The sequence below is a fragment of the Hordeum vulgare genome, chromosome 1H (genome assembly GCF_904849725.1).
Source record: "Hordeum vulgare subsp. vulgare chromosome 1H, MorexV3_pseudomolecules_assembly, whole genome shotgun sequence".
NCBI classification, from domain to species: domain Eukaryota; kingdom Viridiplantae; phylum Streptophyta; class Magnoliopsida; order Poales; family Poaceae; genus Hordeum; species Hordeum vulgare.
In genome coordinates, this window is record NC_058518.1 from 419,146,226 (window position 1) to 419,170,610 (window position 24,385).

Genomic DNA, 24,385 nt, shown 5'->3' on the forward strand with positions numbered 1-24,385 from the left:
GTGTAATGTTGCGGTTACGTTTAAAAAGAGGTATAGTGTCACGGAATAAACCAAGAATTTTAGTTTTTTTTTGGAACACCCAAGAATTTTAGTGGTGCTATTGGACTCGGTTATGTTTTTTCCAGTGGCCTAGAAGATGACATGGGCCTCCTTTGGTTTGTAGGAATTCTAAAGTTTGTTATGTTATTTAGCCAAAGAGACCTTGCTTAATGGGTTAAGTGTCAGTTCAGAGATATCACATAATGTTTAATTGGTAGGGCTAAAATTAGATATCTAAGCTCTGACCAACGATTATGAGTCGAAGGACTAGTCTATGAGTCGCAAAGTGATTGCAACTAGGATTTTCGAGTAGACCAGCTCGCTGAGCAGAGCCATCGATTTTTTATGAGTCGCAAGTCAGCCATGGCTACACCAGTGTTCCGGAGGCACATTAGATTCTGTGCTACATTTACCATTGCACATATATTTGGATTTCCTGTGGATATTATGTATGCATGTCCTTGTCTAGGCAAAACCATTGCCCAGTTTCAATGGTAGTCAGATCATTACCTTTGTTTGTGCTTCACACAAATTATTTCCTCTTAAGAATAGAGCTGTCCTAATTTGCCTACTTCCTCCGATCACTTTTGTAAGGCGTTTTAGACATATAAGACAACACCTAAAACAGCTCAATTTCAGCTGTCTTAAACATCTTACAGAAGTGAACAGAGGGAGTATCTGTTATTGTTACCTATGTCTGTGCCTGGCACAGATTGCCGATTTGTAAGTGGATATTGCAGACTGATGATTATCATACATTTTGTGTGTGCTGACTATGATGTACAAGCGAATATGCAATGTTGACATGGCTTCCTGGGGCCAGATCAGGCTATAGATGAGTTCCTCTTTTATATCTCCATCTCCAGGTTATGAATCATCTTTACCTAAATAGAATTCATTTATGTGCCTTCATTCTTCCTTCATGGGAGAGGATGTTTTTTCAGTTATCTTTGAACGTCACAAAAAATGTTCAAATTCATGTCACAAGAAGAAGCATCAAAATAGTCAGTAATTCGAGTCTGAGCCCTGGGTCATCTACATTCGATGAACAGTAAAAATAGAGAAATCTAAACATTTGGCATCGAAAATGCTCATTTGAACGTGCAAAATTTCGTAGTGTTTGGCCATTTGAGGATCTCTAGTCTCAAATAAAGGGGTGCAAATAATGCTCTTTTTGAAAAGAAACTTTTACAACCATTTTTTTTTTCTTTGTCATGACCGTGAGACCGAGGCTTCTTGAATGTCCAAATACCATGGACTTGATTGATTTCCCGGTCTGCAATAGACCCGTGTTGGGCTCGCATGTCTTGCAACGAGGACACGATTGGTAGGTTTGCTGCTTCTTTTTTTGAAAGAGAGAAGTATAAAGTATGTTCGCTGCACAACCAAAATCTAATCGGACGGTTGTGGAGATCAATTATCTGTTCAGTGGGGCCATTTTTTTAGGTGAACATGCAACTTTATTATTCAATATACCTATTAATAAAAAGAATAGGTATTCTTAGCCCGTCCTGCTACTTTATAGAAAACCCCTGATGTTTCTAACATTAAACCCGTAGTATATATTAAATATTTTTTAAGATACTCATATTTTCTAAATCATGATTAGAAAAAATATGTAGAATTTGAATATGATGTTATTTTACATGTTAAACATTTAATAAAAAAGTTATCTAGGATGCAATTTTAATAAATAATTTGTTATCCGTCTTTCTTTCATAGCGATACTAATCCCGATTGGGGATGAACACGTCAACAAAATCTGGATTGGAGATAAAATTGAAGTCACTTGCCCTTTTTTTATATGTATTAAATCTATATGCAAACCGTGTTAAAATAGAAGACCTGTGGAATCTTAAACTGAACTTTTGTAGGATAAGACTATATCTGTTTGTGCCGTAACTACGAAGACTCAGATTAGAGACCATTTTTTATAAATTAAAAGCGTATGATTTTTTTTCTTTCGTTGCAACGCACGGACCCTTTTACTAGTTCAATCAAAAGGATGTTTACAGATTACAGGAAAAATAGGGTTGTAAAGAATCGCAAGTAAAAAAAAAAAGAGTCAAACATGACGACCAATACCTAATGAGGAAGCGTGCTTTGCAAGGCGCAAGCCTCGAAATTATCAGTCCAGTGAGACAAGTTTTTTTTTTTGAGATATCCAGTGAGGCAAGTGTTTCCGTTAAAGTAAAATGAACGTAGACGCGTCCAATCACGCAGTGATAGTGGGCCGCCCGTGTTCGACGTGGCTAACGAGCTGGAAAACACGAAATGGCCCGGATGGCCTCAGGATGGGCCCATCTAAGAGATAACACCGTAGAAATGGCCTGAGGTCCCCCGAAACTCCCATCAGAAACGCTCGTCAATCGCAACTGGTTCGTCCGTCGTCGCGTACCGAATCTTCCACCGTCCCCCGCGCGCGCCGCCGCCGCCTCCGCCGACGACGATGGGTCTCTGGGACGCCATGTACCGCGTGGTCATGCGCCGTAACGGCGTGTACGTCACCTTCGTCGTCGCCGGCGCCTTCGCTGGCGAGCGGGTAACCCCTCCCTTCCCGATCCCCATCTTCAGATCTGCGCGCCCACCCGCGCTGTTCGATTCGGCGTCGTAATCTCTTGGGTTTGATTTGGCTGCAGCTGGTGGACTACGGCGTCAACAGGGTCTGGGAGATGAACAACGTCGGGGTAATATTCTCTCTCCGGGGCCTTCCTCTATCGTTTGTTCGTTTGACCTTTCGTGATCCGTGGGATGCCAGATCTTGCATCTCTGATTCGGATAGTACGGAAAAAGTCCTCATTCTTATGCCAGGGACATGTTTCTCGTATTTTTTTTGGCTTTGAAGATCAAGTTGGAATAATGTTGTGTGGTTCTTGTTTTTCCTGTGAAATGAGGGCATTTTCACATTGTTTGATTTCTTACTTCTGTTGATTTACTTTGTTTGACATATGAATTACACCTGTTTGTGTTTGATCTTTGCTGCATCAACCAAATCGTTAAGAAAAGTACATTAGGTTTATAATTTCTTCTTCTGAAAAACGCATTGAAAGTGGTATGCTCTGCCAATTGTTCATTCCAAGGTCAGGGTTTTCTTATGTTCTTTCGATCTTGTAGCACTGAGCAAAAGTGAGTATTGGTTTAGTAGGCACGGCATTTCATACTCGTTAAATGCATGATTTCTCTGCATGTGGATACTTATTTATGTTGTTTTGTGTGTAATGTCTCCAGTAATTTCTTGACAATGTGGATTGCCTTGGTGATATATTGTAAATAGCTAAATTCGGCAAGCTATGTAATTGTGTATTGTGTGTATTAGGGATGTTAATGATGTCCTGGACCACAGATCATATATATTCTTTTCACGTATGACTAACAATTTGGGTGAGAGGAATGCACATTCCATACAGATTTACATCAGATAGCATATTGACCGAGGATACATAATAGATGAGTGTGACTCACAAATTTGTTCATAGCTTTTACAATCACGAAGAACAACTATATGGATGCATATTCATGATGTGTTGGCACAGCATATTTTGCACACTGTTTTCCGATTACCTATATGGTAACTACTTCCTCTGTACCTAAATAATTGTAGTTGGGCAGAACTAGATTAGTTCTTCCCAACTACAGTTATTTCTAATTCTCCCCAACTACAATTATTTTGGGACAGAGGGAGTAATATTTATTTTATGTCCTCTCTATGCTTGTTTCACACTTATGTAGTAGTAGAATATAAGGAGTTTTTTCAGTAACCTAACTCAGCATCATATTATTCCAATTAGCGAACCTTCTGCAGTTTTTTCTTAAACTCCCGTCAGTCTATATTTCTGACTGTGAGCTGCATATCTTCTGAATCTGTCTACTTTCAATAGTTCATATGTGCAATCTCTTGTATAAATTTGCACAATGGAACAGAAACGATTGTCTACACATTTTAGCTTAGCAAAGGATGCTGGTGGATCTTTTACAGGAAACTTGTTCATTCTTGCTGTATGTTAGTTAGTTAAGCTACCTCATTGTTCATTCATTGAGTAGGATTGTGTATGACTTTGTGTTGCTTAGTTAATTCATATGCTAAATGCTTCAAATGCTGGGGCCACATGGCTTATAATTCTTCATTCTTTGGAAATGCAGAAACGGTATCAAGACATATCAGTTCTGGGGCAAAGGCCGGTTGAGGAGTGAAGACACTGAAGCCCGAACTTCCCGTGGTCTTTGAAGTGAAATTAGTCTCCTTATAAAGCTCCATGTTTTGGCATTTTCCTTCGGCACAATAATATTGTAAAACTCTCTTGCTGGGTGTTATTCACCCCCTTTGAGCACTATGGCACCAACCTGTTCCACAGCAAAGTGATTGCTATTTCTGGTCGCTCTGGAACCTGTTCAATACTATCCAAATTATGAATTGGACTTCTTTCTAATGTCTTATATGTAATTGCCATGTTGTTGCTCATCTCTTTTGGACAAGCTAATGAAGATTTGGGTGGTATATATTTTTTCTTGCATTCATCTGAAGGAGATTGTGCTGTAGTTGTCCGCAACATTATGTGTCAACCTTTTGACATCAATTGTTGCAACTTGATATGATCACGCCATGAGCTAATGTTCTGGGTTCTGAGCTATTGTCGCCCCATCTCTGCTGGCCCAGTTCTGGTTATTGTCTTTAGGTACCCGGGTGTTCGCAGATTGGTACTTCAGATGGGCATTCCCTAGTTTTCAGTTGTTTGGTAGTTTTCATTCCTGCAGGGTGAACTGTGTAATCTTAGAGAATCTACAACAGACGCGCTAAAAAAAATTAATCAGCGCTAAAATAGTGTTTTTAGCGTACGGAATAATGTTTGCTTCAACAGGATCTGCAAAATATGGCGCTCAATCTAAAGGGCACAACTCGGCGCCCCAAATATGCAGACTGGAAGCTAGCGCATCCAACATTTGCAGCGTGCGCTGACGCTTTTTGTGCGTGTCCTATTTTATAGCCTCTGTTGGAGCGCTGTTTTCAGCCTCCGGCGTTCAAATAAGAATTTTTTAGCGTGCGGGGTATTTTTTGGACGGCTGTTGGAGATGCTTTTATACCGGTGTGGCTTCGCTTTTCAATGAAAATGGAACTGTGGTTGCACCCCTGTTCATTAAAGAAAAGTTTGATGTCCAATTAAAGGCACATGAATTCCTTATTTTTTGAACCCCAATATATTTCGGTTTCCCTCGCAAATATCTGGCGGCAGGGGTAGCGGCGGCAGAGAGCTAGGGTTCCATGTCTCGAGTTGTTTTAGGGAGGATGAAGGGGATCGAACAGGTATGTTTCGGGGAGGGAGTCGGACTTTAGGGACTCCGCCAAATCTGACTGGGATCGGCTCCGCTCCACTCTTTTGACTCCGTGGAGTTGCAGCGTTTGGCGCGCTCCTCCCGCTCCCGGAGCGGAGTTGTGGAGTGGACTGGATCCGAACAGGTCCTAGTTGGCAATTCTGGTGCACGCCTATTATTTCGTTACTCCTTGCCTCTTGGTACACTTCAGTGTTGCTGGAAAACTAGATTCAGTGCCTATTTCTTTGGATGCTTGGTATCATCTGAAAAAAGGAAAGCGTGTTATTACTGTTGGAAACTTTCATCTAAACTAACATGCATTGTTGATAACTTGATATGCTCACGCCTTGACCTGATTCATCTGATCGGCCATAAGTTTATATCTCAATTCACATTTCTGTGCAGGCATGCAAATTCTGTAATCCGTTACCTGGCAAAACGAACCTAGCTATTCAATGGAGACACAAGGATATAGCTGTTCAACGCAACATTCTGCAAGAAATCAAAATCCGTCGTAGTCTAGGTGGTTAGGATACTCGGCTCTCACCCGAGAGACCCGGGTTCAAGTCCCGGCGACGGAAGGTTTTTTTTTTTTGTAGTTCTTTTGAGCCAGACCCGTCAGGGGCATTCTCAAGCCATGTCACGGTCACAGGCATTCTGGATGGGCTGCTCTCATGTGAGAGGGAATGGACTTGGATAGCTTGCCTTTACTAATTTGGAAGATTAGTACGGTGACACGCTGCACATCGCTCTTACAAACCAATCACTCTTAAAGGTACTTGCAGGATTCGCTTTGTTTCTGAGCTTCTAAACGAGAAGAGTATGGTTCTGGGAATATAAACTTCCTGGAACGATATTTCATGGCTGCAGATGTTAAGAAGATCTTGAAAATCCAAACGTCGCGCCGCGGCTTGAAGGGGACACTCTTGTTTGGGGCCCTGCCGTCCTGGTAAGTGGTAAGTACGGCTTGTTCTCAGTTAAAGATGCTTACCAATTCGGGTTTGAGGAATCCCATCGAGATACGGCGATTGGATTGAGCGCACATCCTGATGGACGCCGCTCCTGTTGAAAGTTAATTTGGTCTAGTGTGTGGTATCACTATCGGTCCGTGATTTTGCTTGGAGAGCTGCAACAAATTCCCTACCTGCTTGGAGTAACAAGCATAGCCGTGGACTAGAGTAGAAACTAGTGATTTTTGTCCGGTTTGTGCAGTTGAGATGGAGGATTCTTTTCATGCACTTTGTCGATGACGAGTTCTTTGGGAAACAATGGCTGAGGTGTGGTCTTTGCCAGATATTGCATCTATGCAGAATACTGGGCTAGAGTGGTTGTTACATTCTCTCACGAGGATATTTATCGTGACAAAACAACGACACCCGTCCTGTGCATCAATCGATGCATAGAACCATCTTTGTTAATTATTTCGTAAAGATCTAAATAAAACATACATCAAGCCATCTGAAGTAACCACTCACACCTACAACCTTGAGTTGTATGCTATCATTCCCCATATCTGAAACAGATTTCGTTGCCGATCCATCTATATAATGTATCGGATCTAACAACTGGTGCAGCAAAACTAAAACGTACACACACGTTTTAGAAGCTGTCATCATCATTGAGTCGTTGTCCCATCTTCAGGAGAGAGATCCGCATCATCCATGTCAGTCCTGCACCGGTCGAGGCCACCGACCTGCGCTTCTCCATCCCGATGCGGAAACTCTAGAAGTTCTCTCGTGCGTAGCACCTACCGAGCAAGCATGCAACAACGTAGCACCTGTCGGCCAGATATGACTTACATCTCCACCGCCGGCTACACCGACCAAAACAGATCTGATCGAATTGTTCACCAGGCTCTCCATGCCTCCGCCCATCCGAAACCACGTGGCACGTCACTGCTGCTGAGCGCATCACATCGCCGCCTGAACCAGGCCAACCGCCGCACACCGCCACCCATGACCGGGTTGTCCGACGTGCCTGCAGCCGTCGTCGCCCGAGGCAGGATCGACCATCGCCGTCGTCGCCGCAGCCATCGCCGCCGCTCCACTAGATCAGCCGCGCCTCCACACTTGTAGGGGCTCCGCACCACCCCCGAGACACGGGAGAGAGGGAGTCCCTCGCCACCGTCGTCGGCCCCCAGGCATAGCCCGACGACGACAGAGGGAGGGAAGGAGGGAGTGCGCGCCCCTGACGATATGAAAACGTGACTGTTTGCAATGCTTAATCCCGATTTCTGCAAGAACCTCAAGATGCAAAAGGGAAATATAACCGGATCCGAAACAACTTCCATGCATAACAAAGACCATCGATGCCGGGGATGAGCCCACTTGGTCCCACGTGCTCCATGCAGTTGCATAACATGGGATCCGCACAGAAGCCGCATTGCTTCCTCTGCGGTATGATGGTCAAGGAAATAGAAGGAGATGGCCGGGTCAGGGAAATAAAACGGGCTGCCCTTCAACCATAATAAGATTCAAGAGAAGAAGACTAGCCAACCATTGTGGGTGTCATAGGCTCTCCAAATCCACCTTCATTGAAACGGGCCGTCTATCTTCTTCGTAGTTTCACATCTTGAGGAGGATTCTGTTGGATTCGGCACCTTCCACTTCCCTCCACCTTGGAGTCGAAGTACAAGACGACCACTGGCCACTCTGACAAGCTCTGGTGGTTGGCATCCCAACAACACAACACCAAATAGCGGCACCTAGCCAACGACCGCATGACTATATATACAAGGAGAAGGAGATTCCAATCGCATCTCTTTATTCATCATCGAGACGTGGGATTAAATCGGGTTGTGTTGAACGACTCTCAAGCGGAGGGGGAGGCGAAGAGAAGGAAGACGGAAGGGAGCGTGTGGCCGTCTCACCTGGTGTTTCTCACATAGCAAAGGTTCCCACAGCAAATGTGTTGGGCCTCCGCGCACCGCGTACCCGCTGCCAACTCCCATCTCCTGATTTTTCCGTTTATAGCCCTCCCTTCACACGTAATTGAAGGTCGTGCTCGATTTCTAAGAGCAAACTCCGTCGTAGTCTAGGTGGTTAGGATACTCGGCTCTCACCCGAGAGACCCGGGTTCAAGTCCTGGCGACGGAATTTTTTTTGGTTTCTGTGGCACCATGTTAAAAACACCTTCTTAATATGTGATACTTACTATATCAGTTTCACAATTCATCATTGTGCCAGAACCTTGTTGATCTGTAATTTATCTGATTCGTCATTTACCACCTGCGTCACTTTCCCTTGATCTGTAATTTATTAGTTTCTGCACATGAATATGCTAGGCAAATACTCAAATTCCACATGCAGAGAAGAACAAATCGGCAGGCACAACTGAATCAAACTAGAGGCATACACGACCAAGATAGGGCTTACAAATTCAGCACTGACGTGCAATTTATTCAGAAAGGCAAGGGCTGCTTAATTCTATACTTCTTAACCAATGAAAAAACGCTTGTTTCAAAACAAGAAGCTACTTATTCAGAACAGCCGGAGACTATCGAGTTTCTAAGATTCGTGGAGCGAAAGCTCTTGGTGCTTCTTCAGATACTTGTTGAACCAGCTGAGCATATCTGCCCGAGCTTCTTCCGCGGTTTTGACGGCGAACGCATCGTTGGCGTCGTATCTGCAAGCGAAGCCGTGGGCCACGCCCGGGAAGATCTTCACGAAGCGGTCAATCTGCAAAATGCCAGGTTAAAGTTTAGTGGACAATCTTTGTCGAACTATATCGGTGATCAGATATGAAGCGAAGCTACTAGGAGGAATTTACCTTGTTGTTCTGATCTAGGGCCTGTTCAAACTGGTGCACTATCGGCGGTGGAGAGGCTTGATCAAGCTCTGCCCCAAGAATCTCAATGGGATGCTTGACCTCTGAGCATGCGAGATGGAGTTAGAGAAAAGGATATGCAGCACATTTTTCATGTTGAAATGTGAATTTATAACGTAGACGAGGAATAATCAGTACGGAAAGCCTAATTAAAATGTGAATTTTTTTTGGTTTCTGTGGCACCATGTTAATCTGTAACTTATTAATATTTCATCTTTTTCAGGAACACCTTGTTAATATGTGATACTTACTATATCAGTTCCACAATTCATCATTGTGCCAGAACCTTGTTGATCTGTAATTTATCTGATTCGTCATTTACCACTTGCGTCACTTTCCCTTGATCTGTAATTTATTAGTTTCTGCACATGAATATGCTAGGCAAATACTCAAATTCCACATGCAGAGAAGAACAAAGCGGCAGGCACAACTGAATCAAACTAGAGGCATACACGACCAAGATAGGGCTTACAAGTTCAGCACTGACGTGCAATTTATTCAGAAAGGCAAGGGATGCTTAATTCTATACTTCTTAACCAATGAAAAAACGCTTGTTTCAAAACAAGAAGCTACTTATTCAGAACAGCCGGAGACTATCGAGTTTCTAAGATTCGTGGAGCGAAAGCTCTTGGTGCTTCTTCAGATACTTGTTGAACCAGCTGAGCATGTCTGCCCGAGCTTCTTCCGCGGTTTTGACGGCGAACGCATCGTTGGCGTCGTATCTGCAAGCGAAGCCGTGGGCCACGCCCGGGAAGATCTTCACGAAGCGGTCAATCTGCAAAATGCCAGGTTAAAGTTTAGTGGACAATCTTTGTCGAACTATATCGGTGATCAGATATGAAGCGAAGCTACTAGGAGGAATTTACCTTGTTGTTCTGATCTAGGGCCTGTTCAAACTGGTGCACTATCGGCGGTGGAGAGGCTTGATCAAGCTCTGCCCCAAGAATCTCAATGGGATGCTTGACCTCTGAGCATGCGAGATGGAGTTAGAGAAAAGGATATGCAGCACATTTTTCATGTTGAAATGTGAATTTATAACGTAGACGAGGAATAATCAGTACAGAAAGCCTAATTAAAATGTGAATTTTTTTTGGTTTCTGTGGCACCATGTTAATCTGTAACTTATTAATATTTCATCTTTTTCAGGAACACCTTGTTAATATGTGATACTTACTATATCAGTTCCACAATTCATCATTGTGCCAGAACCTTGTTGATCTGTAATTTATCTGATTCGTCATTTACCACTTGCGTCACTTTCCCTTGATCTGTAATTTATTAGTTTCTGCACATGAATATGCTAGGCAAATACTCAAATTCCACATGCAGAGAAGAACAAAGCGGCAGGCACAACTGAATCAAACTAGAGGCATACACGACCAAGATAGGGCTTACAAGTTCAGCACTGACGTGCAATTTATTCAGAAAGGCAAGGGATGCTTAATTCTATACTTCTTAACCAATGAAAAAACGCTTGTTTCAAAACAAGAAGCTACTTATTCAGAACAGCCGGAGACTATCGAGTATCTAAGATTCGTGGAGCGAAAGCTCTTGGTGCTTCTTCAGATACTTGTTGAACCAGCTGAGCATGTCTGCCCGAGCTTCTTCCGCGTTTTTGACGGCGAACGCATCGTTGGCGTCGTATCTGCAAGCGAAGCCGTGGGCCACGCCCGGGAAGATCTTCACGAAGCGGTCAATCTGCAAAATGCCAGGTTAAAGTTTAGTGGACAATCTTTGTCGAACTATATCGGTGATCAGATATGAAGCGAAGCTACTAGGAGGAATTTACCTTGTTGTTCTGATCTAGGGCCTGTTCAAACTGGTGCACTATCGGCGGTGGAGAGGCTTGATCAAGCTCTGCCCCAAGAATCTCAATGGGATGCTTGACCTCTGAGCATGCGAGATGGAGTTAGAGAAAAGGATATGCAGCACATTTTTCATGTTGAAATGTGAATTTATAACGTAGACGAGGAATAATCAGTACGGAAAGCCTAATTAAAATGTGATTTTTTTTTGGTTTCTGTGGCACCATGTTAATCTGTAACTTATTAATATTTCATCTTTTTCAGGAACACCTTGTTAATATGTGATACTTACTATATCAGTTCCACAATTCATCATTGTGCCAGAACCTTGTTGATCTGTAATTTATCCGATTCGTCATTTACCACTTGCGTCACTTTCCCTTGATCTGTAATTTATTAGTTTCTGCACATGAATATGCTAGGCAAATACTCAAATTCCACATGCAGAGAAGAACAAAGCGGCAGGCACAACTGAATCAAACTAGAGGCATACACGACCAAGATAGGGCTTACAAGTTCAGCACTGACGTGCAATTTATTCAGAAAGGCAAGGGCTGCTTAATTCTATACTTCTTAACCAATGAAAAAACGCTTGTTTCAAAACAAGAAGCTACTTATTCAGAACAGCCGGAGACTATCGAGTTTCTAAGATTCATGGAGCGAAAGCTCTTGGTGCTTCTTCAGATACTTGTTGAACCAGCTGAGCATGTCTGCCCGAGCTTCTTCCGCGTTTTTGACGGCGAACGCATCGTTGGCGTCGTATCTGCAAGCGAAGCCGTGGGCCACGCCCGGGAAGATCTTCACGAAGCGGTCAATCTGCAAAATGCCAGGTTAAAGTTTAGTGGACAATCTTTGTCGAACTATATCGGTGATCAGATATGAAGCGAAGCTACTAGGAGGAATTTACCTTGTTGTTCTGATCTAGGGCCTGTTCAAACTGGTGCACTATCGGCGGTGGAGAGGCTTGATCAAGCTCTGCCCCAAGAATCTCAATGGGATGCTTGACCTCTGAGCATGCGAGATGGAGTTAGAGAAAAGGATATGCAGCACATTTTTCATGTTGAAATGTGAATTTATAACGTAGACGAGGAATAATCAGTACGGAAAGCCTAATTAAAATGTGAATTTTTTTTGGTTTCTGTGGCACCATGTTAATCTGTAACTTATTAATATTTCATCTTTTTCAGGAACACCTTGTTAATATGTGATACTTACTATATCAGTTCCACAATTCATCATTGTGCCAGAACCTTGTTGATCTGTAATTTATCCGATTCGTCATTTACCACTTGCGTCACTTTCCCTTGATCTGTAATTTATTAGTTTCTGCACATGAATATGCTAGGCAAATACTCAAATTCCACATGCAGAGAAGAACAAAGCGGCAGGCACAACTGAATCAAACTAGAGGCATACACGACCAAGATAGGGCTTACAAGTTCAGCACTGACGTGCAATTTATTCAGAAAGGCAAGGGCTGCTTAATTCTATACTTCTTAACCAATGAAAAAACGCTTGTTTCAAAACAAGAAGCTACTTATTCAGAACAGCCGGAGACTATCGAGTTTCTAAGATTCATGGAGCGAAAGCTCTTGGTGCTTCTTCAGATACTTGTTGAACCAGCTGAGCATGTCTGCCCGAGCTTCTTCCGCGTTTTTGACGGCGAACGCATCGTTGGCGTCGTATCTGCAAGCGAAGCCGTGGGCCACGCCCGGGAAGATCTTCACGAAGCGGTCAATCTGCAAAATGCCAGGTTAAAGTTTAGTGGACAATCTTTGTCGAACTATATCGGTGATCAGATATGAAGCGAAGCTACTAGGAGGAATTTACCTTGTTGTTCTGATCTAGGGCCTGTTCAAACTGGTGCACTATCGGCGGTGGAGAGGCTTGATCAAGCTCTGCCCCAAGAATCTCAATGGGATGCTTGACCTCTGAGCATGCGAGATGGAGTTAGAGAAAAGGATATGCAGCACATTTTTCATGTTGAAATGTGAATTTATAACGTAGACGAGGAATAATCAGTACGGAAAGCCTAATTAAAATGTGAATTTTTTTTGGTTTCTGTGGCACCATGTTAATCTGTAACTTATTAATATTTCATCTTTTTCAGGAACACCTTGTTAATATGTGATACTTACTATATCAGTTCCACAATTCATCATTGTGCCAGAACCTTGTTGATCTGTAATTTATCCGATTCGTCATTTACCACTTGCGTCACTTTCCCTTGATCTGTAATTTATTAGTTTCTGCACATGAATATGCTAGGCAAATACTCAAATTCCACATGCATAGAAGAACAAAGCGGCAGGCACAACTGAATCAAACTAGAGGCATACACGACCAAGATAGGGCTTACAAGTTCAGCACTGACGTGCAATTTATTCAGAAAGGCAAGGGATGCTTAATTCTATACTTCTTAACCAATGAAAAAACGCTTGTTTCAAAACAAGAAGCTACTTATTCAGAACAGCCGGAGACTATCGAGTTTCTAAGATTCATGGAGCGAAAGCTCTTGGTGCTTCTTCAGATACTTGTTGAACCAGCTGAGCATGTCTGCCCGAGCTTCTTCCGCGTTTTTGACGGCGAACGCATCGTTGGCGTCGTATCTGCAAGCGAAGCCGTGGGCCACGCCCGGGAAGATCTTCACGAAGCGGTCAATCTGCAAAATGCCAGGTTAAAGTTTAGTGGACAATCTTTGTCGAACTATATCGGTGATCAGATATGAAGCGAAGCTACTAGGAGGAATTTACCTTGTTGTTCTGATCTAGGGCCTGTTCAAACTGGTGCACTATCGGCGGTGGAGAGGCTTGATCAAGCTCTGCCCCAAGAATCTCAATGGGATGCTTGACCTCTGAGCATGCGAGATGGAGTTAGAGAAAAGGATATGCAGCACATTTTTCATGTTGAAATGTGAATTTATAACGTAGACGAGGAATAATCAGTACGGAAAGCCTAATTAAAATGTGAATTTTTTTTGGTTTCTGTGGCACCATGTTAATCTGTAACTTATTAATATTTCATCTTTTTCAGGAACACCTTGTTAATATGTGATACTTACTATATCAGTTCCACAATTCATCATTGTGCCAGAACCTTGTTGATCTGTAATTTATCTGATTCGTCATTTACCACTTGCGTCACTTTCCCTTGATCTGTAATTTATTAGTTTCTGCACATGAATATGCTAGGCAAATACTCAAATTCCACATGCAGAGAAGAACAAAGCGGCAGGCACAACTGAATCAAACTAGAGGCATACACGACCAAGATAGGGCTTACAAGTTCAGCACTGACGTGCAATTTATTCAGAAAGGCAAGGGCTGCTTAATTCTATACTTCTTAACCAATGAAAAAACGCTTGTTTCAAAACAAGAAGCTACTTATTCAGAACAGCCGGAGACTATCGAGTTTCTAAGATTCGTGGAGCGAAAGCTCTTGGTGCTTCTTCAGATACTTGTTGAACCAGCTGAGCATGTCTGCCCGAGCTTCTTCCGCGTTTTTGACGGCGAACGCATCGTTGGCGTCGTATCTGCAAGCGAAGCCGTGGGCCACGCCCGGGAAGATCTTCACGAAGCGGTCAATCTGCAAAATGCCAGGTTAAAGTTTAGTGGACAATCTTTGTCGAACTATATCGGTGATCAGATATGAAGCGAAGCTACTAGGAGGAATTTACCTTGTTGTTCTGATCTAGGGCCTGTTCAAACTGGTGCACTATCGGCGGTGGAGAGGCTTGATCAAGCTCTGCCCCAAGAATCTCAATGGGATGCTTGACCTCTGAGCATGCGAGATGGAGTTAGAGAAAAGGATATGCAGCACATTTTTCAGGTTGAAATGTGAATTTATAACGTAGACGAGGAATAATTAGTACGGAAAGCCTAATTAAAATGTGAATTTTTTTTGGTTTCTGTGGCACCATGTTAATCTGTAACTTATTAATATTTCATCTTTTTCAGGAACACCTTGTTAATATGTGATACTTACTATATCAGTTCCACAATTCATCATTGTGCCAGAACCTTGTTGATCTGTAATTTATCTGATTCGTCATTTACCACTTGCGTCACTTTCCCTTGATCTGTAATTTATTAGTTTCTGCACATGAATATGCTAGGCAAATACTCAAATTCCACATGCAGAGAAGAACAAAGCGGCAGGCACAACTGAATCAAACTAGAGGCATACACGACCAAGATAGGGCTTACAAGTTCAGCACTGACGCGCAATTTATTCAGAAAGGCAAGGGCTGCTTAATTCTATACTTCTTAACCAATGAAAAAACGCTTGTTTCAAAACAAGAAGCTACTTATTCAGAACAGCCGGAGACTATCGAGTTTCTAAGATTCGTGGAGCGAAAGCTCTTGGTGCTTCTTCAGATACTTGTTGAACCAGCTGAGCATGTCTGCCCGAGCTTCTTCCGCGGTTTTGACGGCGAACGCATCGTTGGCGTCGTATCTGCAAGCGAAGCCGTGGGCCACGCCCGGGAAGATCTTCACGAAGCGGTCAATCTGCAAAATGCCAGGTTAAAGTTTAGTGGACAATCTTTGTCGAACTATATCGGTGATCAGATATGAAGCGAAGCTACTAGGAGGAATTTACCTTGTTGTTCTGATCTAGGGCCTGTTCAAACTGGTGCACTATCGGCGGTGGAGAGACTTGATCAAGCTCTGCGCCAAGAATCTCAATGGGATGCTTGACCTCTGAGCATGCGAGATGGAGTTAGAGAAAAGGATATGCAGCACATTTTTCATGATGAAATGTGAATTTATAACGTAGACGAGGAAAAATCAGTACGGAAAGCCTAATTAAAATGTGATTTTTTTTTGGTTTCTGTGGCACCATGTTAACCTGTAACTTATTAATATTTCATCTTTTTTCAGGAACACCTTGTTAATATGTGATACTTACTATATCAGTTCCACAATTCATCATTGTGCCAGAACCGTGTTGATCTGTAATTTATCGGATTCGTCATTTACCACTTGCGTCACTTTCCCTTGATCTGTAATTTATTAGTTTCTGCACATGAATATGCTAGGCAAATACTCAAATTCCACATGCAGAGAAGAACAAAGCGGCAGGCACAACTGAATCAAACTAGAGGCATACACGACCAAGATAGGGCTTACAAGTTCAGCACTGACGTGCAATTTATTCAGAAAGGCAAGGGCTGCTAAATTCTATACTTCTTAACCAATGAAAAAACGCTTGTTTCAAAACAAGAAGCTACTTATTCAGAACAGCCGGAGACTATCGAGTTTCTAAGATTCGTGGAGCGAAAGCTCTTGGTGCTTCTTCAGATACTTGTTGAACCAGCTGAGCATGTCTGCCCGAGCTTCTTCTGCGTTTTTGACGGCGAACGCATCGTTGGCGTCGTATCTGCAAGCGAAGCCGTGGGCCACGCCCGGGAAGATCTTCACGAAGCGGTCAATCTGCAAAATGCCAGGTTAAAGTTTAGTGGACAATCTTTGTCGAACTATATCGGTGATCAGATATAAAGCGAAGCTACTAGGAGGAATTTACCTTGTTGTTCTGATCTAGGGCCTGTTCAAACTGGTGCACTATCGGCGGTGGAGAGGCTTGATCAAGCTCTGCCCCAAGAATCTCAATGGGATGCTTGACCTCTGAGCATGCGAGATGGAGTTAGAGAAAAGGATATGCAGCACATTTTTCATGTTGAAATGTGAATTTATAACGTAGACGAGGAATAATCAGTACGGAAAGCCTAATTAAAATGTGAATTTTTTTTGGTTTCTGTGGCACCATGTTAATCTGTAACTTATTAATATTTCATCTTTTTCAGGAACACCTTGTTAATATGTGATACTTACTATATCAGTTCCACAATTCATCATTGTGCCAGAACCTTGTTGATCTGTAATTTATCTGATTCGTCATTTACCACTTGCGTCACTTTCCCTTGATCTGTAATTTATTAGTTTCTGCACATGAATATGCTAGGCAAATACTCAAATTCCACATGCAGAGAAGAACAAAGCGGCAGGCACAACTGAATCAAACTAGAGGCATACACGACCAAGATAGGGCTTACAAGTTCAGCACTGACGTGCAATTTATTCAGAAAGGCAAGGGCTGCTTAATTCTATACTTCTTAACCAATGAAAAAACGCTTGTTTCAAAACAAGAAGCTACTTATTCAGAACAGCCGGAGACTATCGAGTTTCTAAGATTCGTGGAGCGAAAGCTCTTGGTGCTTCTTCAGATACTTGTTGAACCAGCTGAGCATGTCTGCCCGAGCTTCTTCCGCGTTTTTGACGGCGAACGCATCGTTGGCGTCGTATCTGCAAGCGAAGCCGTGGGCCACGCCCGGGAAGATCTTCACGAAGCGGTCAATCTGCAAAATGCCAGGTTAAAGTTTAGTGGACAATCTTTGTCGAACTATATCGGTGATCAGATATGAAGCGAAGCTACTAGGAGGAATTTACCTTGTTGTTCTGATCTAGGGCCTGTTCAAACTGGTGCACTATCGGCGGTGGAGAGGCTTGATCAAGCTCTGCCCCAAGAATCTCAATGGGATGCTTGACCTCTGAGCATGCGAGATGGAGTTAGAGAAAAGGATATGCAGCACATTTTTCAGGTTGAAATGTGAATTTATAACGTAGACGAGGAATAATTAGTACGGAAAGCCTAATTAAAATGTGAATTTTTTTTGGTTTCTGTGGCACCATGTTAATCTGTAACTTATTAATATTTCATCTTTTTCAGGAACACCTTGTTAATATGTGATACTTACTATATCAGTTCCACAATTCATCATTGTGCCAGAACCTTGTTGATCTGTAATTTATCTGATTCGTCATTTACCACTTGCGTCACTTTCCCTTGATCTGTAATTTATTAGTTTCTGCACATGAATATGCTAGGCAAATACTCAAATTCCACATGCAGAGAAGAACAAAGCGGCAGGCACAACTGAATCAAACTAGAGGCATACACGACCAAGATAGGGCTTACAAGTTCAGCACTGACGTGCAATTTATTCAGAAAGGCAAGGGCTGCTTAATTCTATACTTCTTAACCAATGAAAAAACGCTTGTTTCAAAACAAGAAGCTACTTATTCAGAACAGCCGGAGACTATCGAGTTTCTAAGATTCGTGGAGCGAAAGCTCTTGGTGCTTCTTCAGATACTTGTTGAACCAGCTGAGCATGTCTGCCCGAGCTTCTTCCGCGGTTTTGACGGCGAACGCATCGTTGGCGTCGTATCTGCAAGCGAAGCCGTGGGCCACGCCCGGGAAGATCTTCACGAAGCGGTCAATCTGCAAAATGCCAGGTTAAAGTTTAGTGGACAATCTTTGTCGAACTATATCGGTGATCAGATATGAAGCGAAGCTACTAGGAGGAATTTACCTTGTTGTTCTGATCTAGGGCCTGTTCAAACTGGTGCACTATCGGCGGTGGAGAGGCTTGGTCAAGCTCTGCCCCAAGAATCTCAATGGGATGCTTGACCTCTGAGCATGCGAGATGGAGTTAGAGAAAAGGATATGCAGCACATTTTTCATGTTGAAATGTGAATTTATAACGTAGACGAGGAATAATCAGTACGGAAAGCCTAATTAAAATGTGAATTTTTTTTGGTTTCTGTGGCACCATGTTAATCTGTAACTTATTAATATTTCATCTTTTTTCAGGAACACCTTGTTAATATGTGATACTTACTATATCAGTTCCACAATTCATCATTGTGCCAGAACCTTGTTGATCTGTAATTTATCTGATTCGTCATTTACCACTTGCGTCACTTTCCCTTGATCTGTAATTTATTAGTTTCTGCACATGAATATGCTAGGCAAATACTCAAATTCCACATGCAGAGAAGAACAAAGCGGCAGGCACAACTGAATCAAACTAGAGGCATACACGACCAAGATAGGGCTTACAAGTTCAGCACTGACGTGCAATTTATTCAGAAAGGCAAGGGCTGCTTAATTCTATACTTCTTAACCAATGAAAAAACGCTTGTTTCAAAACAAGAAGCTACTTATTCAGAACAGCCGGAGACTATCGAGTTTCTAAGATTCGTGGAGCGAAAGCTCTTGGTGCTTCTTCAGATACTTGTTGAACCAGCTGAGCATGTCTGCCCGAGCTTCTTCCGCGGTTTTGACGACGAACGCATCGTTGGCGTCGTATCTGCAAGCGAAGCCGTGGGCCACGCCCGGGAAGATCTTCACGAAGCGGTCAATCTGCAAAATGCCAGGTTAAAGTTTAGTGGACAATCTTTGTCGAACTATATCGGTGATCAGATATGAAGCGAAGCTACTAGGAGGAATTTACCTTGTTGTTCTGATCTAGGGCCTGTTCAAACTGGTGCACTATCGGCGGTGGAGAGACTTGATCAAGCTCTGCGCCAAGAATCTCAATGGGATGCTTGACCTCTGAGCATGCGAGATGGAGTTAGAGAAAAGGATATGCAGCACATTTTTCATGTTGAAATGTGAATTTATAACGTAGACGAGGAAAAATCAGTACGGAAAGCCTAATTAAAATGTGATTTTTTTTTGGTTTCTGTGGCACCATGTTAACCTGTAACTTATTAATATTTCATCTTTTTTCAGGAACACCTTGTTAATATGTGATACTTACTATATCAGTTCCACAATTCATCATTGTGCCAGAACCTTGTTGATCTGTAATTTATCTGATTCGTCATTTACCACTTGCGTCACTTTCCCTTGATCTGTAATTTATTAGTTTCTGCACATGAATATGCTAGGCAAATACTCAAATTCCACATGCAGAGAAGAACAAAGCGGCAGGCACAACTGAATCAAACTAGAGGCATACACGACCAAGATAGGGCTTACAAGTTCAGCACTGACGTGCAATTTATTCTGAAAGGCAAGGGCTGCTAAATTCTATACTTCTTAACCAATGAAAAAACGCTTGTTTCAAAACAAGAAGCTACTTATTCAGAACAGCCGGAGACTATCGAGTTTCTAAGATTCATGGAGCGAAAGCTCTTGGTGCTTCTTCAGATACTTGTTGAACCAGCTGAGCATGTCTGCCCGAGCTTCTTCTGCGTTTTTGACGGCGAACGCATCGTTGGCGTCGTATCTGCAAGCGAAGCCGTGGGCCACGCCCGGGAAGATCTTCACGAAGCGGTCAATCTGCAAAATGCCAGGTTAAAGTTTAGTGGACAATCTTTGTCGAACTATATCGGTGATCAGATATAAAGCGAAGCTACTAGGAGGAATTTACCTTGTTGTTCTGATCTAGGGCCTGTTCAAACTGGTGCACTATCGGCGGTGGAGAGGCTTGATCAAGCTCTGCCCCAAGAATCTCAATGGGATGCTTGACCTCTGAGCATGCGAGATGGAGTTAGAGAAAAGGATATGCAGCACATTTTTCAGGTTGAAATGTGAATTTATAACGTAGACGAGGAATAATCAGTACGGAAAGCCTAATTAAAATGTGAATTTTTTTTGGTTTCTGTGGCACCATGCTAATCTGTAACTTATTAATATTTCATCTTTTTCAGGAACACCTTGTTAATATGTGATACTTACTATATCAGTTCCACAATTCATCATTGTGCCAGAACCTTGTTGATCTGTAATTTATCTGATTCGTCATTTACCACTTGCGTCACTTTCCCTTGATCTGTAATTTATTAGTTTCTGCACATGAATATGCTAGGCAAATACTCAAATTCCACATGCAGAGAAGAACAAAGCGGCAGGCACAACTGAATCAAACTAGAGGCATACACGACCAAGATAGGGCTTACAAGTTCAGCACTGACGTGCAATTTATTCAGAAAGGCAAGGGATGCTTAATTCTATACTTCTTAACCAATGAAAAAACGCTTGTTTCAAAACAAGAAGCTACTTATTCAGAACAGCCGGAGACTATCGAGTTTCTAAGATTCGTGGAGCGAAAGCTCTTGGTGCTTCTTCAGATACTTGTTGAACCAGCTGAGCATGTCTGCCCGAGCTTCTTCCGCGTTTTTGACGGCGAACGCATCGTTGGCGTCGTATCTGCAAGCGAAGCCGTGGGCCACGCCCGGGAAGATCTTCACGAAGCGGTCAATCTGCAAAATGCCAGGTTAAAGTTTAGTGGACAATCTTTGTCGAACTATATCGGTGATCAGATATGAAGCGAAGCTACTAGGAGGAATTTACCTTGTTGTTCTGATCTAGGGCCTGTTCAAACTGGTGCACTATCGGCGGTGGAGAGGCTTGATCAAGCTCTGCCCCAAGAATCTCAATGGGATGCTTGACCTCTGAGCATGCGAGATGGAGTTAGAGAAAAGGATATGCAGCACATTTTTCAGGTTGAAATGTGAATTTATAACGTAGACGAGGAATAATCAGTACGGAAAGCCTAATTAAAATGTGAATTTTTTTTGGTTTCTGTGGCACCATGTTAATCTGTAACTTATTAATATTTCATCTTTTTCAGGAACACCTTGTTAATATGTGATACTTACTATATCAGTTCCACAATTCATCATTGTGCGAGAACCTTGTTGATCTGTAATTTATCTGATTCGTCATTTACCACTTGCGTCACTTTCCCTTGATCTGTAATTTATTAGTTTCTGCACATGAATATGCTAGGCAAATACTCAAATTCCACATGCAGAGAAGAACAAAGCGGCAGGCACAACTGAATCAAACTAGAGGCATACACGACCAAGATAGGGCTTACAAGTTCAGCACTGACGTGCAATTTATTCAGAAAGGCAAGGGATGCTTAATTCTATACTTCTTAACCAATGAAAAAACGCTTGTTTCAAAACAAGAAGCTACTTATTCAGAACAGCCGGAGACTATCGAGTTTCTAAGATTCGTGGAGCGAAAGCTCTTGGTGCTTCTTCAGATACTTGTTGAACCAGCTGAGCATGTCTGCCCGAGCTTCTTCCGCGTTTTTGACGGCGAACGCATCGTTGGCGTCGTATCTGCAAGCGAAGCCGTGGGCCACGCCCGGGAAGATCTTCACGAAGCGGTCAATCTGCAAAATGCCAGGTTAAAGTTTAGTGGACAATCTTTGTCGAACTATATCGGTGATCAGATATGAAGCGAAGCTACTAGGAGGAATTTACCTTGTTGTTCTGATCTAGGGCCTGTTCAAACTGGTGCACTATCGGCGGTGGAGAGGCTTGATCAAGTTCTGCCCCAAGAATCTCAATGGGATGCTTGACCTCTGAGCATGCGAGATGGAGTTAGAGAAAAGGATATGCAGCACATTTTTCAGGTTGAAATGTGAATTTATAACGTAGACGAGGAATAATCAGTACGGAAAGCCTAATTAAGTGAAAGGGAAATAAGACACGCACCCTTCATGTCATCGACAGTCACTTGTGAAGGGTGCGAGATGACAACCACCTGAATTTCTTCAGATTTTGATAGCTCCACGGCCACCTTTGCTGTTAAGAAAGAGAAGACAAATGGTGTGTTTAGTTGAAGAATGCTAGTAAAAATTAAAACGATAAATGCTTAATGTTCATGTGGTTGATGTGAGTTAACTCACCGCCCCAGCAATATCCTCCAACACCAGCTTCAGACACTCCTTGCTTCTTCAGAGCAGCGATAAGCACTTTAGTCTTTTCAGCTGCCACCACCTGCAACGGCAACGAACAAAGATGGAAACCAGCACTGTTATGTTTCCTATCCTGAGACTGAAGCATTCAGATGGAACAACTGCACCATTTGTTATGATTAGGCGTGCTTTTTGTCAAAATACAATTGAGTGTGCTGGATACCATTCGTAGGATGCTGAACATTTTCAATGTGCCGGAGTGGTAAATGCGGAGTCAGGATATCATCTTTTTTCTGTCTTCAAAATCTACTTTGGAAACGGATGGCAAGTGCTCTGCCTATCCAGTATAGTCTTAGAGAGGGCGATAGAGTTTCAATATGAGCGACTTTTAACATTTTCGTTCAATATTGTGTCATCCGTTATAGTCATATAGTACATACCAAGTTACCAACTATTAGAAAGAATGCAAAAAGCAGGATGGCAAAAGTGAAATGAACGAACCGGAGAATGGGTTTTCAGCCAATCTTGAAACGAAATCTTGGCGTCAGCACTGAAAGGGTCCCCGTGTAACAGATCGGGAACCACGACCAAGTATCCATCCTCTGCAACCTGATCCGCGATTTTCCTTGGGAACACAAACGTTACACATATTGTTAAGTGTCAGTTAACAAGCTGCTGATGCTTCTTCAGTTTCGTCAGGTTTAGTGTAGGTGTGTTCTCTGTCAGTTTCGTCAGAGTTCATCGTCGTTTTCTTTTTCGGTTTGAGAATAACCTGAGCAGCGACTCGGGCGTAGACTAGGATGTATCCCTTCCTTAGCGGCCCTGACCCGATCGTGGGATGGCACCAGAGAGACGGTCATGAGCGGGGAGCGTTGGGATGGCAACGCTCACGACCCGTTCCTCCCCTTAGCTTTCGGTTTTCAGTTAGACGTTGTAATCGCTGAATAATAAGAAATAGAGACAGCAGAAAAGCTGCAAGTTGAACGCGGCACAAACATCCTCGTCTACCCTCTCGTGTGAGCTTGAGCGCTAGGTCTGACATTAACTTCATCACACACAAGTTCGGAGAGAATGCAGGCAAGGTGAAACAAAACAAGTTCGGAGAGAAACAACTTGAAGCATAATTTGGTTCTTATAGCAAGTCGATCAAACAGTGGTAGGTAAGTAGCTAGGTACGTTACGTAGGCACCTCAGTTTTGGCGCTTCGAAGCCTGCAGAAAAGAGGATCCATTAATGGAGTCACGTACGATGGACTGATTGTCGAAGAAGAAACCGAGACGTCCCTTCCGGTAGCTAGCTAATTACGATGATTCTGAGCACTGACCGAAGTAGTCGGAGGCGAGGACGATGGCGCGAGTGGAGCCGCGGGATCCGGTGACGTAGGCCTGGAGGCCGCCGAGGTCGCGGACGAGCTCGCCCGCCTCGTCGCCCGCGGCCGTCAGGTCGGGCGGGTTGTCCAGGCACGACGGGTGCGAGCCGGACGGCGCCGGGAGCACGAGCCGGGGCGCGGTGGCGGCCGAGGCGAGCGCGGTGGACAGGAGGAGGAGGAGGAGGAGGAGGAGGCGGCAGGGGGGCAACGTCGACCGCACCGTGGCAGCGCCCATGGCCGGCGGGGTGAGGTCAGTGGCTTTTGGTTGGTGCAGCGTGGCAATCGGATTGACGGATCGGAGTAGGAGCACTTGCAGTGTGGTTGGCGCCAGGAAATGTGCGGCATTGCTCGCTCCAGTTTTGTATAGAGCGGGTGGACGAGATAGCAGTAGAGTACAAAGAAGATATATATACACACACGCGATACACGCGGGCCGGCCTCGTACGCCATGGCCGAGCACCTCATCACGCGAGTCAGCGGGACGGGAGAGACGAGTTTTCCTCTAAACCCTAAAACCTCTCTGGCGACTAGGGTTAGGTG

General features: G+C 43.4%; 6 protein-coding genes, 2 long non-coding RNA genes and 2 other non-coding genes across 10 annotated transcripts; 3 read left to right on the forward strand and 7 right to left on the reverse strand.

The window, feature by feature from the left end:
- The first annotated feature begins 2,340 nt into the window (after positions 1-2,340).
- On the forward strand, positions 2,341-4,538 carry LOC123441836 (cytochrome b-c1 complex subunit 9, mitochondrial). The gene is made up of 3 exons (XM_045118048.1): positions 2,341-2,581; positions 2,679-2,726; positions 4,180-4,538. Exons 1-3 carry the CDS (start codon positions 2,489-2,491, stop codon positions 4,228-4,230), a joined length of 192 nt encoding a protein of 63 aa, XP_044973983.1. The 5' UTR covers positions 2,341-2,488; the 3' UTR covers positions 4,231-4,538.
- A 1,316-nt stretch (positions 4,539-5,854) lies between these two features.
- TRNAE-CUC lies at positions 5,855-5,927 on the forward strand. The gene has a single exon. It is a non-coding gene; the product is annotated as a tRNA-Glu (tRNA).
- A 2,441-nt stretch (positions 5,928-8,368) lies between these two features.
- Positions 8,369-8,441, forward strand: TRNAE-CUC. Its single transcript has one exon. It is a non-coding gene; the product is annotated as a tRNA-Glu (tRNA).
- Positions 8,442-14,300: 5,859 nt separating this feature from the next.
- LOC123399902 (carboxymethylenebutenolidase homolog) lies at positions 14,301-14,984 on the reverse strand. Its single transcript, XM_045094289.1, has 3 exons — positions 14,957-14,984; positions 14,653-14,753; positions 14,301-14,561 (listed from the first exon to the last, which is right to left on the reverse strand). The coding sequence occupies exons 1-3, from the start codon at positions 14,982-14,984 to the stop codon at positions 14,391-14,393; spliced, it is 300 nt and encodes a 99-aa protein (XP_044950224.1). The 3' UTR covers positions 14,301-14,390.
- A 239-nt stretch (positions 14,985-15,223) lies between these two features.
- On the reverse strand, positions 15,224-15,630 carry LOC123441847. The gene is made up of 2 exons (XR_006630452.1): positions 15,576-15,630; positions 15,224-15,484 (listed from the first exon to the last, which is right to left on the reverse strand). It is a non-coding gene; the product is annotated as an uncharacterized LOC123441847 (long non-coding RNA).
- Positions 15,631-17,070: 1,440 nt separating this feature from the next.
- On the reverse strand, positions 17,071-17,754 carry LOC123399913 (carboxymethylenebutenolidase homolog). Its single transcript, XM_045094298.1, has 3 exons — positions 17,727-17,754; positions 17,423-17,523; positions 17,071-17,331 (listed from the first exon to the last, which is right to left on the reverse strand). Exons 1-3 carry the CDS (start codon positions 17,752-17,754, stop codon positions 17,161-17,163), a joined length of 300 nt encoding a protein of 99 aa, XP_044950233.1. The 3' UTR covers positions 17,071-17,160.
- Positions 17,755-17,993: 239 nt separating this feature from the next.
- LOC123399923 (carboxymethylenebutenolidase homolog) lies at positions 17,994-18,678 on the reverse strand. The gene is made up of 3 exons (XM_045094311.1): positions 18,651-18,678; positions 18,346-18,446; positions 17,994-18,254 (listed from the first exon to the last, which is right to left on the reverse strand). Exons 1-3 carry the CDS (start codon positions 18,676-18,678, stop codon positions 18,084-18,086), a joined length of 300 nt encoding a protein of 99 aa, XP_044950246.1. The 3' UTR covers positions 17,994-18,083.
- A 239-nt stretch (positions 18,679-18,917) lies between these two features.
- Positions 18,918-19,324, reverse strand: LOC123441864. Its single transcript, XR_006630454.1, has 2 exons — positions 19,270-19,324; positions 18,918-19,178 (listed from the first exon to the last, which is right to left on the reverse strand). It is a non-coding gene; the product is annotated as an uncharacterized LOC123441864 (long non-coding RNA).
- Positions 19,325-20,681: 1,357 nt separating this feature from the next.
- On the reverse strand, positions 20,682-21,448 carry LOC123399928 (carboxymethylenebutenolidase homolog). Its single transcript, XM_045094322.1, has 3 exons — positions 21,421-21,448; positions 21,117-21,217; positions 20,682-21,025 (listed from the first exon to the last, which is right to left on the reverse strand). The coding sequence occupies exons 1-3, from the start codon at positions 21,446-21,448 to the stop codon at positions 20,855-20,857; spliced, it is 300 nt and encodes a 99-aa protein (XP_044950257.1). The 3' UTR covers positions 20,682-20,854.
- Positions 21,449-21,604: 156 nt separating this feature from the next.
- Positions 21,605-24,208, reverse strand: LOC123441853 (endo-1,3;1,4-beta-D-glucanase-like). Its single transcript, XM_045118057.1, has 7 exons — positions 23,801-24,208; positions 23,666-23,687; positions 22,978-23,101; positions 22,468-22,558; positions 22,274-22,363; positions 22,040-22,140; positions 21,605-21,948 (listed from the first exon to the last, which is right to left on the reverse strand). The coding sequence occupies exons 1-7, from the start codon at positions 24,078-24,080 to the stop codon at positions 21,778-21,780; spliced, it is 879 nt and encodes a 292-aa protein (XP_044973992.1). The 5' UTR covers positions 24,081-24,208; the 3' UTR covers positions 21,605-21,777.
- Positions 24,209-24,385: the final 177 nt, after the last annotated feature.

Coding starts and splice junctions, on each gene's coding strand:
- LOC123399913 (XM_045094298.1), bottom strand. CDS start 17,754: ATGATGAATTGTGGAACTGATATAGTAA. Junction 17,524..17,726: donor TTGTGGAACTGATATAGTAA/GTATCACATATT, acceptor TCGCATGCTCAG/AGGTCAAGCATCCCATTGAG. Junction 17,332..17,422: donor CCCTAGATCAGAACAACAAG/GTAAATTCCTCC, acceptor GGCATTTTGCAG/ATTGACCGCTTCGTGAAGAT.
- LOC123399923 (XM_045094311.1), bottom strand. CDS start 18,678: ATGATGAATTGTGGAACTGATATAGTAA. Junction 18,447..18,650: donor TTGTGGAACTGATATAGTAA/GTATCACATATT, acceptor TCGCATGCTCAG/AGGTCAAGCATCCCATTGAG. Junction 18,255..18,345: donor CCCTAGATCAGAACAACAAG/GTAAATTCCTCC, acceptor GGCATTTTGCAG/ATTGACCGCTTCGTGAAGAT.
- LOC123441836 (XM_045118048.1), top strand. CDS start 2,489: ATGGGTCTCTGGGACGCCATGTACCGCGTGGTCATGCGCCGTAACGGC. Junction 2,582..2,678: donor GCGCCTTCGCTGGCGAGCGG/GTAACCCCTCCC, acceptor ATTTGGCTGCAG/CTGGTGGACTACGGCGTCAA. Junction 2,727..4,179: donor GGGAGATGAACAACGTCGGG/GTAATATTCTCT, acceptor TTGGAAATGCAG/AAACGGTATCAAGACATATC.
- LOC123441853 (XM_045118057.1), bottom strand. CDS start 24,080: ATGGGCGCTGCCACGGTGCGGTCGACGTTGCCCCCCTGCCGCCTCCTC. Junction 23,102..23,665: donor TTCGAAGCGCCAAAACTGAG/GTGCCTACGTAA, acceptor TGTGTTCCCAAG/GAAAATCGCGGATCAGGTTG. Junction 22,364..22,467: donor TGGAGGATATTGCTGGGGCG/GTGAGTTAACTC, acceptor CTTTCTTAACAG/CAAAGGTGGCCGTGGAGCTA.
- LOC123399928 (XM_045094322.1), bottom strand. CDS start 21,448: ATGATGAATTGTGGAACTGATATAGTAA. Junction 21,218..21,420: donor TTGTGGAACTGATATAGTAA/GTATCACATATT, acceptor TCGCATGCTCAG/AGGTCAAGCATCCCATTGAG. Junction 21,026..21,116: donor CCCTAGATCAGAACAACAAG/GTAAATTCCTCC, acceptor GGCATTTTGCAG/ATTGACCGCTTCGTGAAGAT.
- LOC123399902 (XM_045094289.1), bottom strand. CDS start 14,984: ATGATGAATTGTGGAACTGATATAGTAA. Junction 14,754..14,956: donor TTGTGGAACTGATATAGTAA/GTATCACATATT, acceptor TCGCATGCTCAG/AGGTCAAGCATCCCATTGAG. Junction 14,562..14,652: donor CCCTAGATCAGAACAACAAG/GTAAATTCCTCC, acceptor GGCATTTTGCAG/ATTGACCGCTTCGTGAAGAT.